Source organism: Falco cherrug, chromosome 1, assembly GCF_023634085.1.
Source record: "Falco cherrug isolate bFalChe1 chromosome 1, bFalChe1.pri, whole genome shotgun sequence".
NCBI lineage: Eukaryota > Metazoa > Chordata > Aves > Falconiformes > Falconidae > Falco > Falco cherrug.
The window spans coordinates 116,491,762-116,504,895 of NC_073697.1; the positions used below are offsets into that span (position 1 = coordinate 116,491,762).

The 13,134-nt window shown below is 42.1% G+C and overlaps 1 protein-coding gene across 1 annotated transcript in view; it reads left to right on the plus strand.

Moving 5' to 3' along the window:
* Positions 1-13,134, plus strand: part of LOC102050069 (protoheme IX farnesyltransferase, mitochondrial) — a 106,365-nt gene that overhangs the window by 60,049 nt on the left and 33,182 nt on the right. The window contains exon 5 of the mRNA XM_055722882.1: positions 11,800-11,870. Within this exon, the coding sequence (XP_055578857.1) occupies positions 11,800-11,870 (71 nt within the window). The remainder of the gene's footprint in view (positions 1-11,799; positions 11,871-13,134) is intronic.

Genomic DNA, 13,134 nt, shown 5'->3' on the forward strand with positions numbered 1-13,134 from the left:
GGACAAGTTTTGCTTATATGTCATTATGTTTCTTATTATTGTTCTTTTATTTTAAGAATGGCCTTCTAAAATAGGGAGAACCATGCTGTCTTGTCCGTATCTGTGCCTCCTTTTGGCAAAAGAATTCCTGTTGCCAGAAGCCAGGATTGAATTTTTCATTATTTAAGCTTCTAAAGCATTTGAAAGGATCATTGTCACAAAATAAATAAATTTACACAAGGGAATAGGTCATTATATCTTAAAAAGCAGGGGGAGGTAATGCTGTTTTGGTCTCTTAATTGGTTTCCAAGCTAAAATTAATAGTGTGTAGAATCCCTCTTAGTAACATGACTCAGAACTATTTATTTTTCAACTCCTCTTTTAACTCTAGCTGAGATTGATGGGTGTGTTATCTTAGCATTTGGGAGATGCAAGCAGTATTGGAATGACAAACATTTCTTGACAGCTTTAGAAAGATGGATGATGTGATGCCCCTGCAACAGGTTTGGGTGTTTGTGCTTTCTAATGGGTTATCGTGAGACTTTTGCTTCACTTTCATTCTTAACGAAGGGGAAGGAAAGGTGAGACCTAATTACTGGTTTGAGATATCTGTATAACTTGAATTCTCAGTGTATAGGTTTGTCATCCAGCCCTTACCAGAATTGCTGTAATGATGGCTGTCCTCAATTAATGGTTAGTGAATTATGCATAAATAAAAGGAGAAAGTAGATGGTGGCTAAACTTTAGCTGCAAAGCTGGTGCTAAGTACTTTGGATATCTGTTGTTATATTGTATCTCGTTACTTTATTTAGCAGATCTACACATTCTGCATAAAACCATGTATTTATGAAGAGACATCCCTTACTGAAACTAATTCACTGTGGGTAAAATCCTTAGGCGTGACCAGAAACTTAATACAGTTTTGTGAGCATCTCGTGCATGTCTTTTGATCAGCTGTAGCTTTAAGAGGAGAGAATGCCTTGAAAATGTCACGTCGGTGGCCTGCCACATTGCATACAAACCTGTTCTGTGCAGCCTGAGGACCCTCGGTTAAAACCCGCTGCTCACAGAACTGCGGCTTTGGCTTTAGCTGTAGACTTTTGGGAGATCTTGTAACTATCACATTCCTCAGCAGAGATGTGGCTTTCCTTTGTGGCCTGTGAAATTAATAAGAAAAAAGATATTATTAATATATTGGTGGCTTTCTGTTAACTCCTGTTCAGATGGGAGAGAGGAGAGTGATTTCTCTGAACTTGCTTTATTGCCAAGATTAAAAAAAAATAAATAAAACCATTGTCATACAGATGAAGTTACAACATTGGACGCATCAAGTTGCCTTTGATATGTTTAAAGCTCTTCAGAATATTAGGACCTAGACTCCTTTTGGCACTGAGAGCGCATGGTGGAGTGAAGTGATGGCTGTTCTCTTGCCAGTGAAGTGTAAATGATTAAATCCCCCGCAGAGTTTTCTTGCTCTCTTTTCAGACATCTGAACAACAGGAAAAAGTTGTTTTTAAATTTTATTGTGAAGCGGATACTTGTAAACTCTGCTGTAGACCCGGTAGATTCCCTAAATGTGCCCCGTATGTAAAAAATGTGACTTGAAACTCTTCCTGATACCAACTCTTTAAATACTTTAAAGGAATAACTCTTGAGGAATGATTTTATTAGAAGGTTTGAGCTGCAGGTAAGTCCAGCCGGTCAGTTCTGCCACAGTTGGGCAGTGTTACCATGCTGGGTCTCTGAGGCATGTCAGTAAATGCTGATGCCACTTTACACCCTTGTTCACATTTAGGCTTTTTTATTTGCTATATTACAGTGTTCCCAGGTTTCGTTCATTGTGGGGTTTGGGTTTGGGTTGGGTTTTTTAAAATAGCTTGGCCAGAAGGAGCTGTAGATTTTTCTTTTGCCAAATACAGATGGACCAAAGCGAATGGTTTTTCACAGGTGCCAGTAACTCCAAGTAAGAGAGTTAATTTATTTCCAAAACTAAAAGGTGTTTTGAATAAGGAATATATGTGTGTATGACTACATAAATAACCTTTCCATAGCCAAAAGCAGGCAAGCCTGCTGCTTTATGTATGGTGCTGCTTTTGTCTGTCTTGTAAGAAAAAAAGTATTGCTAACAGGACGTGTCAGCCATAAGCAGTTAAAGACAACACGTCTATGTGTGATAAAAGAGAACACTTCATGGATTAATATTCGGGTGCCTGGCAAGAACCACACTGCAGTGGATTAGTATTCTTATCATTTGAGTGACAAATTATAAAAAGCTGATTAAAATGACCTGGATCCCAGACTCATGGGTTGGAGCCAGGAGATGTGTGGAAGTGATTTAAATCTCACCTTTCCACTTCCTTACTCGAATCTCCTGGGCAAGAAGCGAGAAGCAGCGAGGCTGCTGTATTTTATAGCTCTCTGGTTGTCACAGGGGACTGGAAAGCAGATACTGGAAAGCTGATACTGATAGTCTGGAGGGCTGTCTGGCTACCAGCCCCTTTTACCACTGTCCTAGCTAAAGCCAGGAGCTCAGGGTCCTTCTGTGGGCACTAGAGAGAAATAAAGGCTTTACATCTCTGTTAGGCAAGCTCCTGCCTCTGTTGGCTCTCACTTGCCGTCTGGAGGAGATGCGTGTCTCCTGGTTGACTCTTGATCCTGCTTGACTTAAGCACTTGCACTGGGCAGCAGAAATACTTCCCCAAGAGTTCCTGAGTAACAACTTTATTCCACCGCAGGAATTTGTCTAAGCCATCTTCAGTATCGGATTTTATCTGCAGTATTGCTCAAAGCAGCTGCACTATGTCCAGAGGACCTGGCCTTGTGTATTTTAGGACATATCGTAACTTAAACCAGATACTGACCTTGTGCAATTCCTATCTTCAGCGAAGAGATTGTTATTTGAAGTTTTGTTTGTTTTTTAAATCATACATTGCGCTCATGGCATGCTGGCATCGTGACAAATATGATTTAATGCAAAGGAATCTGAGAAAATGGCTTTGCGAAGTGATTCAGCATGTATTTTAGTAGGCATAAAGGTGGTATTTTTCTTCAACTCTAATAATTGTTCCTAAAATATATAGAAATGAAGTAGTTCCTGAAAAGCAAAAAGTATATACCTCTGCATCTGACATCTAAGTATAACCCATCATTAAAAACTTGCAGAAATCCTGCATGGATAGGTAACAGGTTTGGGGTGGTCAGAGGCCAGTTGTTGACGTGTGGGTGGGTAGGTTCAGTTGTCACTGATTATACCAGGGCAACACAAGGCACAGAGAGGTGACTGCTGCTTCATTGCCTTATCTCCATGAGCCTGGAGAGGGAGAACAGTTTAACCCATAAATGGCAGAGATGCCGCTGTGTTGCTGCTTCTGCCTTGGGGTGTGTGATGCACCAGCTCAGCAGTGGGAGCCAAGTCACAGCCTCACCCTTTCCCTCTCCTACTTTCATATCCAGGGTGTCCAGATCAAAAAATTAAAAGTTCCAAGGGGAAATCTGTTGCATTTTTGGTCAGAGCAGTTTGTTCTCTGGGTGCAGCTGGTTAGGCCAAAGCAAGGGAAGGACATGAGGTGTTTATCTAACTGGGGTTAGATGACCTGAAAAACATTTTTTAGCAATTTTCATTTTAAGATGAAAAGGAAGAGCACAATGGTGACAAAGTCCATGTCCAGAAGAAAAGGATGGGAAGGCATTCGGTGCAATATGTCCTGCACTTCGGAAATTCCTCCCTTTGGTTCAGGGAGCCCAAACACATTGATAGGCAAGTTCCCTGGTGGAAGTAGGGCTGGAGGAAGGCTTGGAGTAAGGAGCTTTGTTTGTGGTTGTATTAATTGTGCGCTAAATAAAAAGGACTTGTTGGTGGTAAATATTTAATATTATTAGAAGCCTTTGGCAGCTGGCCAGAAACCAGTGTTTCTTCCCATGAAAGCTGTTCTCCAAGGTGGATCACATCAGGTGAAAGCCTGTCTGCAGCATCCAGCTTGCGTTTCCCCTGAAGCTGTGGCTGACCTCCGTGACGCCTCAGGAATATGCTATTTAGGTGGCTCACAGTGTCAGCAGTTTTCAAGATTGCACAGCTTATAAAGGCCTGGTTTTATTTTTATTATTATTTGGGGGTTGTTACAGTATCTTCTTAGCAAAATGAGATTCTAGTGGGAAGAGCTGGGCTCATCGGTTGTCACCCAACCTGTTTCCTGTTTACTGAAACAGGAGATTCACGTCTTTTCTCCCATTTCAAGTCTCGCACATCAGATGCATTGAAGAAAATGAGATGAAATGAGTTTGGTTGGGGTTTTTTTTCATTTATTGGTGCTAGCAAATTTGATGCAAAGATGAAGAAAAATGTTGTACATAGGGGTAAAGTAGCTAATTTGGTGCAAATGCACCATTATTTCATTTGAAGTTATTCATACAATTGAAGGCCGCATGTAGTCCTTAATTATCTTTTCCTGCTTCATTAATTCCTTGCTTACTGCAGCATGCTCAGACACATGCATGCATACCCATGGTCTTTCCCTCCACCCTCGCTGCTTTTACCCAGGTGAATGCCCCAAGCACATCCACACCCACGGTGGTTCACCCAGCTGGGCTTCAGCACTTCCAGGCGGCATGTTTCGGGATGCATCCATCATCCTGCCCTCTGTCCCAGTCCCTCATCGTTGTGACGGGACCTGCGGATGGAGCAGCAGGGTGTTAGCACCGTGCTGCTTTGACACTCCTGAGTGTTAACAGGGTCCTGTGCTTTTCAGGCTCCTTGTAATGGTACTTCTGGTATCGCCAAAGGATATTGTTTGGCCAGTGCTGGTGGAGAGGCCGCTGAGCTGCAAGAGTTTAATGACCACTTGGTTTGTTGGTCAGACCCACTAGAAGGATTTGGATGAGCTGAAAACAAATACAGAGCAGTGTGCCAGCGGCTCTGGGCACTGCTGCCTGCTAAGTGCACTTAAATGCTAAGTGCAACGCAAAACCTTAAACAAAATCTCAGTGTTGGTGGCCGTGGGTGGCTCTGGGAATCCCTAGAAAGTCGCATGCTTGTAAAGTGGTCGAGAAAATAACGTGTCACCTCTTGAGCACTTAAAAGCAGAGCCCGCACGGCAGGTCGTGAGGGGACAAGTCAGCGCTAATTGAGATCTGTGAGCCTTTGCATTCTCCATCCTGCAAATATGTTTCTGAAGGGGCAGGTACCAACATTTTCTTTCAGTTACCTCCTGTTCTCTTTCCTGTACACAACAATGGGCTTCCAAACACTGGCTAATAAGAAGAATGTGTCTTTTGTGGAAGCTTTCTTAAAAAAATAATAAATTAAACTGTGACAGATGCTTTACCTAGCAGACCTTTCTTGGGTTCACTGGGACATGACAGTTTGGGGTTTAGCTGCCCTTCTCTATCTGTAAGTAACATTGTTCAGGCTTACATCAATCTCTTTTTTAATTAGAATCCTCTTTGAAATGGAAAATATTAAAGCAGATCTATAGCTAGACTGGGAACTGCAGAGCCAGAGGGTTTACAGATACTGCCTTTAAAAAAAAAAAAAAAAAAAAAGCAATTTCTAATCCTTAAAGTATTTGCCTTGCTTTATTTTCATATCTTGAAGACAAACAGGTGCTGTGTGCCCTTTATGATTCTCAAATATACAATCTCCAAGCCAGCAATCTCTAAAGCCTTCCCTTGTTTGTACAATTAGGGTGGGATTTTCAGAATCACTCAGTGTTGGTCTGTCTCTGCTCTCATTGAAGTCGAACTGCTGTTGACTTCAGTGAGAATAGTGTTAGATCAGTACATGAGTGCTTTTGAAAATCCTCCCCTTAGCTTTTTTTTTTAGTCACATCTGTGTACAATTGAATAAAAAGACCTTTGTAATATACTTTAATTATTCTTTGTTGTTTTCATATAAAAGTGATTGAAAGGAAACCAGCAGAAAACCTATAATAATAATCTTGACTTTGATCTTATTTACCATAAATCATATGTTATGTTTTTCTTCTCCTTTTATGTAATTATATATTACTTTATCACGTTGTGAGATAAATCACTGAGAACACGAGAAATAGAAATAATTCAGTAATACAGAGGGAAAGAGCACTCACAAAGGATGGAGCTCAACTCTTCGTGGTCTTGATGGGTTTCCAGTGCTGCTTACAGCGGCTTTCCTTTGAACGCATGGGAAAATGAGGAGACCTCGCGTGAAGGGCTAGTGCTAAAACCTGATGAATTTGGAGGCCACATGGCCAGCTGTGAGGAATGGCTTTCTGGACATCACCTTCCCAGGCGTCCTCAGGTTGTGGTGCGAGTACCCAGACTCCGCTCTGCCACTGTGTTCCCCACCTGGTTTTGGTCCACCTGCTCCTCCCTGGCTCATGCACCGTTTTGGTTTCCAGCATGTGTTTTCCGGTATGTTTCTGGTTTAACTATTTACTCTTTGGCAATGCCAAAGAAACCCAAAGAGGATCAGACCTTACTGTAGAGCAGAGGAGATCAGAGAACCTCAGAAGCATCTGATTCAACAAGGCCAGTACTTGCAACACTTGCCCTGTACAGCCCAGTTTCACCCCTGGCTGTAGACATGCAGTGAAGTGCTCAAGTGGGGAGTCCAGTTGTGCTGGTCATTATTTGCATTGTATTAAAAGTGTTTGCTTGGGTCTGTAGCAAGAGATTTTTAGCTGAGGAGAGGCTTTGGCCACCACCTGCACCCACCCCTGTAACTCGTCTCCACCTGCCCAGTGCGGTGCAGGGCACAGAGGATTTTGGAGACCAGCAGCACTTCAGTGCAGGAGGTGGTGACTGGTCTTTGGCAACAGCCTCGTCTTTTCATTCGCTCATTAGTGCCACAGATTCACCTGAACTGCCCTTCACAGAGGCTGCGGAGAGAAATACCTCCATGCAGAGGACAATTCTGCTGCCAAAGAGCACGTGGAAGCCTGCTCAGCTGCAGGGGTGGCTTTGCAATGGGAAGCCCACCGAGCTGCCTTGAATTAAATCATCTTTTAATAGCAGGGTTCCGCTCCATCTTTAGACGCATGGGATTATCGGTTCTGATGTAAATATGTGTTTAGCATTAGAGTAAAATGTTATGTCAATACATGGAAGACCGGTTGCCTATTTCAGCCGCTGCTGTTTCCACCATGTGTCACAGATTAGAGCTGGCCCTGGACAGGGGCCAGGCTGGTGCTTGATATGCTCTAAATCCAGAGCGGTACATGAGAGATGTTTACTAGCCCAAGTGTGGGTGATCTGTTTGATAAACTAGATGACATATTGTTCCTCTTAATGCACTCTATTTATGTTTTCATGTGAACAGGAGTAAAGGTATTGAACTGTCGTAATTCAGGAGTTAAAATCTCTCCCGCAGGAATGACCACGGATGGCAAGTGCAGCACGTGCTCAGGGCTTTCCATCCGCTCCACTGGCTTAATTAACTGCAAATAGGCAGGCCGCTGGTTTTGAAAACTTAATAAGTGGTGTTGGTGTTTAACTGGTGATACGGAAAGAGCGAGAGGGCATCCTGGAAAGGCACGGGACACCCTCTCACTCTTTCCATATCATGTTCGTCCTAAAAGTGCCAGCACAGTGTAATGCCGTCTGCATCTGCAAGGTGATGCTAAGGGAGTCTTGGCTTAGTCCAAATCAAATTATTAGTCGATGTGTCCCCCAGGAGGTCTGAATGATTAGCTACCCTCTGCAGTCGCTCCTGGTTCCAGCAGGTAGCTTGAAGAAATTAAATGTTCTTTAACATTTCACTTCATGCTGGTTTCCACTTTGTTTTTAAGAAGCTGAAAGAAAAAGAGAAGAAAAAAAAAACCAAACCATGAGTGTAAACAGCTATAAGCATTAATGTGACAGCTAATCTAAGAATTGTTAGATGTTTAAGATATAATTACTGTATATTAACTAGACGAGATCTACACAAAGAGTCTGATGAGCCTGCCAGAGAAATAAACCACAAAGTACTAGCTGGCCTGATTTATTTTTTTCCATCATCATGTTTTAAATGTTCATGCATACTGATTAAAATTTCGGTTAGGGTTTTGAAAGCTTTTGCCAAGTTTTGTCGCTCAGGGATTTTTAGATGCTGTGGATTTAACCCTCTGTCTGTCCCTTTGATGGCTAGCTTCCCAGATACCTAGGGCAGATAATATTCTGCCTTGTCCAGCTGAACTGATGCATTCAGACTTCCTGAGGAAAAAGCCTCTTGAGTGCTTCTAAAATATTTATTTATCCAGGTTTCATCTTACTGAATTTACTCTTTGCTAAAACAGGCGGTACTGTGTTGGCCTGGCATGAGATAGTATGTTTGAGTTTACTCTTTCATTCCTTTGGAATGATATTTGAGATGCACATTTTTTTCATTTTTTCTAGAATATCAGGGGAAAATAATTTCAAGTGGAGAGAGAATTTTACTGAACATCTGGGAGCAAAATGGGAAAAGTTTGATAAATGGCATCTTGCTGACATGTAATAGCAACTAGCTCAGTGAAAGAATCTAGGGCATTGCAAATAAAAGGATTTTTCGTAACTGTAGTTCAATTGGATATGTAGTTTCGTGCGTACAGTTGACAGTAACAGATTATTCAGATTGTCAGATTTTAAAAAGCAAAAAAAATTCAGATTTAAGTCATACAGCAGTCTTAATTTCAGGAGCAGCCGTGTCTGTGTACGACAGACACAGACATTTTTTGACTACTTAACTCTGCAGGCTGATAATTTTCTTGTTCAAGTTTTGTATTCTGTTCAGGGGTTAACTACTATATTAAATGTATGGAAATATTTCATACATTCATTATGGTATTGTCAGGTTATACCAATTACTGCATAAGTTTAAATTCTTTCAGGTGTTCTGTCAAACTGTTCTTCATTTTAGTCATTTTGTGTTTGAGACACACTGAGTTTAAAACTTGCACCTTATTTTGATTTTATCCGTCACACATGGAATACCTTTATCCATAACCTTAAATACTCTGAAATGAGCCAGAATCTCCTCACATGGACAAGTTTAAATTGGAAGTAAGTTCAAAGCAGTCAGACTTTGCAAATATAAATAAATACTGTGTCTATTAAAAAAAAAAAAAAAAAGACAAAACTGAGCACGGCCCAGCACATTTTCAGGAGAGAAGACTTTAGCTCTATAGAATTTTTCCTTGCATTGCTCTAGCAGTCTGATGTCAAATGACATTTTTTCTTCATTTAGCATAATTGTCTCTGAAATGTAACAGTGAAACAAACCATTAGCAAAATGCTGAGCTGTCAGAAGCAATCACTGGGTTTGGATCCAAACGAGGTGCTTTCCCTTCTCCGGAGGTACTCGCGGTTTCCTATAGAGGTTCTTTGTGAAGCATCCAACGCGTCAAGGGTGACATTGTGGCCACGAAGATCTGACCTGGCCCTCTGACGGGAGCTGCCGGGGTCCGTGCAGGGGGCTTGGAGCTGCCGCACAGGAGGCACCTCTGCACCCTGCTTCTGAACCAGGGTCTCCACCAACTCCGGTTGTAGCTGGCCGTGACTGTTGCTGCTGCAGGTCAGGCGGAGCAAGCAGAGGAGGAGGGGTAGCCCCTTAGCTGCTACCTAACGGCGAACAGATGAGCTGCCTCGCACCGTGCCAGCACGCTCTGGCTAATCAAAAGACACGTCAACTAACTCCTTTTCGTCCTGAAGTCCCTTCCTCTTCTGTGTGAGTAACTCTTGGCTGAGCAGCCTGAGTTTGCTTCAGGAATATTGATAATAAAATTGGAGGGCTTTGAGAGTTGGTGGGAGTGGGAAGGGGGTCAGGCGCTCCGTCCAGTCGCCCCAGATAGAGACTTAGGGCGAGCAAACCCCCTGCAGGCTGCACCGCCCCAGCAAGTGAGACTTCTGGGGAATTGGATGTGAACTAATAATGAAAAGCTATGCTGATGTTTTTGATCTCCATGCTTTCATATTTCTTAACTTTTGAGCATTTAATCTGCAGTCTTCAATGAAGGATTCCTCCTCTGTGGAACAGTGGTAGTTTTTTTGGATCCGTTGTGGATGAACATTAAAATGCAGCACAGGCTTCAGCCGAGTTGACAACTGTGAATATCCATTGATTTGTGTTGGCCAGCCGCTGGAGAGGGACAAGGTGGTCACTTTTCCGGGGGGGTTCACAGCTGCTGGCTGGGAGGGGGAGAGTGCAGGTTTGGGTCCTGCAGCCAGAGCCCCCTTTGCTGGCTCTGCTGCTGCTTCCTTGACCTTCTACCCTCTCTACCCTCACCGCCTGCCTGAGTCTCATTCGTTCCCCAGTTTGGGTGGTGTCACAAGCATGATGAAACATGAAGATGGTGCCTGCTGCCAGATTTCTTGGCTTTAGAGCACACTGATAGCAAGTTTTGTTTAAGCGGGGTAATTTCAGCACGTGGGCTTGAGCACGTGCATGCACTCAACTCTCATTTGTACGCATGCAGGACTCGCTTATAACCTTATTCCTGGGAATGGTTAAATCCATCAGGAAGATGACTCAACCTGAGGTTAAAAACGTCACCACACGTGGAGAATATCACGGACCGTGTTAGGCAGGATGATCCATGGGTGATCCCTGCTATGCTTGCAAATACGTAGGAGCAACAGCAAAGGTTCCCACATTGTTATATAGTCATTACTTCAAGGTAATGGATGGGAAAGGTGGTTCCTGTAATCTCTGTGCACCTGTAAATGAAGTGTCTCCCCCGATGTGCACCGTGGGGCTCCGCTGGAGTCCCTGCTGCTCCCCGTGTCCCTGTCTGCCACATTCCCCTGGGAACGCAGTCCCATTCAGTAGCAAGACCAGGAATGTGGCACTGCCAAAATGAAGATGTGCGTTAATTTTGTCATTCGTTGTGGGAAAGGTTACATCAGTTTGCTGGAATAACATAGATTTTATCATGTAGTCGTTTATCATATGGTCACCTTAAACCTGTCTGCAGTTGGACTGTGCTGAGCTTACCGTCAGTCTGATTCTTCAAAATTGTGATCTGTTGTGGTACTTTTCCTACTTATTCACCATAATTGGGTTCCCCAAAGCTTCAGACATAATGTCAGTAGAAAATATTCTTTCTATAAATACATCCTCCTCTTTCTATAAGTAAATATATGCTTACTATTTGTATTATTATTTTGCACACGTAAAGCTAAATGGCTTTACGTAGCAAAGTGCATTCAGCTTTTCCAGTAGCATTCTTTGTAAAATGGATCACGCAAAAGCCTGCAGGAATTCCTGCCGTGAAGACAGTGCCGCCTGAATTTTCCCATAGGCGGTATTTAAAGTCAAATTGGGTTGTGACATTAAATAATACCATATGGTGTGTTCGTTCCCTGCCGCTAGAAGTAGATGCTCAGTGCAGTCTCAGTAGTGTTTTACAAGAGTTGATTGATTTTGGGGTGGGTTATAGGTTCTCAGAAGTTAGATGATCTTGAAAAAAATGTAGTGTTTGTCTTTTAGATACCAGAAGCACATCATTTGCAAGGGCTGTTTGTATTAGTATAAAACTGGGGGCAGAGCTCTGTGTGTGTGTGTGTGTATATAATTGTGTACGTATTAAAGCTGTGTCAAGCCTGTTGAGAACAGAACTTGGAACCAAACTCTACTTCAAATGATTAATTTTTGGGGACTTGTGCAAACTCTTTTTGTCCTCCGGGTGATTTTCTTTCTAAGGGGATGCCAAAAGTGTTAATGCAGACTATCAAAGCTCCGTAAAAGGTGTTTGCCATTTTCGTTGTATTTCTGAATCTTCAAAAATAGAGATTAAAGCACCTGCAGATGCAGACACTACATTCCACGCATGGCATGCTTTCCGGCATCCTTTCATTTTGATTCTTCCTTTTTTTTTTTCATTGCAGTTCTTTGAGGTTCCATTTGACTCAAATATGAACAGGACAAAAAACAGACCACTGGTGCGAGGACAGATCAGGTAAGGCTATGCACACCTGCTCCAGCTAATGAGAAATGAGTCTTCACGTTGCTTTTATCTATCTCCAAGCTTCCCTCTCTCTCTTCAGATGGTGAAAAATAGCAATTTCAGACAAAAGACTTAAGAAAAAAATGCACCCCTCTGTTCTTCAATATTTCTGCATGTTTATAACTTTTATGTGAGGAGTTTGGGTAATCAGCTGTCCTTTACTGAATTTCTCAAGACAGCAGAATTTGCACTCGTGTTGTGTACTTCTTCATGTGTGACGGCTGCATGCACAGCGTGGTAGCACGCAGTTATGCTCCACTGAACTTTTGCATTAGTTTGTAACAACAAATTTCAAAATTTCACATCTAAGAATAAGCACAAAAGCGTTCCTTGTTTTTAGTAGTCACATCTATTTGTTAGATCACAAACATTCATTGAAATCTCCTGGCGGAGGTATCTGCAACTAATTTTTTTTTGGTGGTTTTGTAAGGCACCATGTTGTCTTCGCCTTTTCTACATGTTTAGCATAAAGCTGGGGTGAAGATTCACAATGGTGGCATCTTGTGAAAATACAGTAAAAATTAATCATCATTTAGGTTATCATCACCCAAGTAAATCCCTCCCTCCCACCCCAAAAAAGCGCCTTTTTTTAGTGTAGGGATTCCCATAAAAAGAAATAAATCCTTCATTCATTCTGTTTTTCTGGATTATATATCAGTTCAGTTTCTCAAAGACTGCTTTCCAGCTAAAAAAACAAAGTGAAAAAGAACATCAACATAAACGTCTAACTTATTTGCAAACTAAAACTGAAGGCCCAATTCATAAATGATTCAACAAACAATTTTAGTATTGCATTTCCATGATTTGTGCCAAGGATTATTTATAACAAAATTATGTTTTCCCTTAGGCTTCTGCGAACAGTTGGTCCTATTTATTTCTGTGTTTTATCCATCACCTTTGGAGGACTGAAAAAAATGTGATGGATGAAATTACAAGAAAATTGAGACAAAATAGTAAAGTGAACCTTGGGGGTAAATTCACTCTCACTGTAAATAGTTAGAGTGCTTCAATAAACTTGTTCCGATTTGTTCTTGAAGATGGTGCTAATTACAGATTCCTGAGTTGAGTTAATTTTATTTAAAAACATATTTTAGGGACGACTGCAGTGAGGGCATCTGTTGTACATACCGTGTCAGCATCAGTTGTGCAGTTCAGGGGAGCTGCACTTCTGCTCCACTTGCATGTGGTCCTTTAGCCCTGGAAGAAGGAACACTTG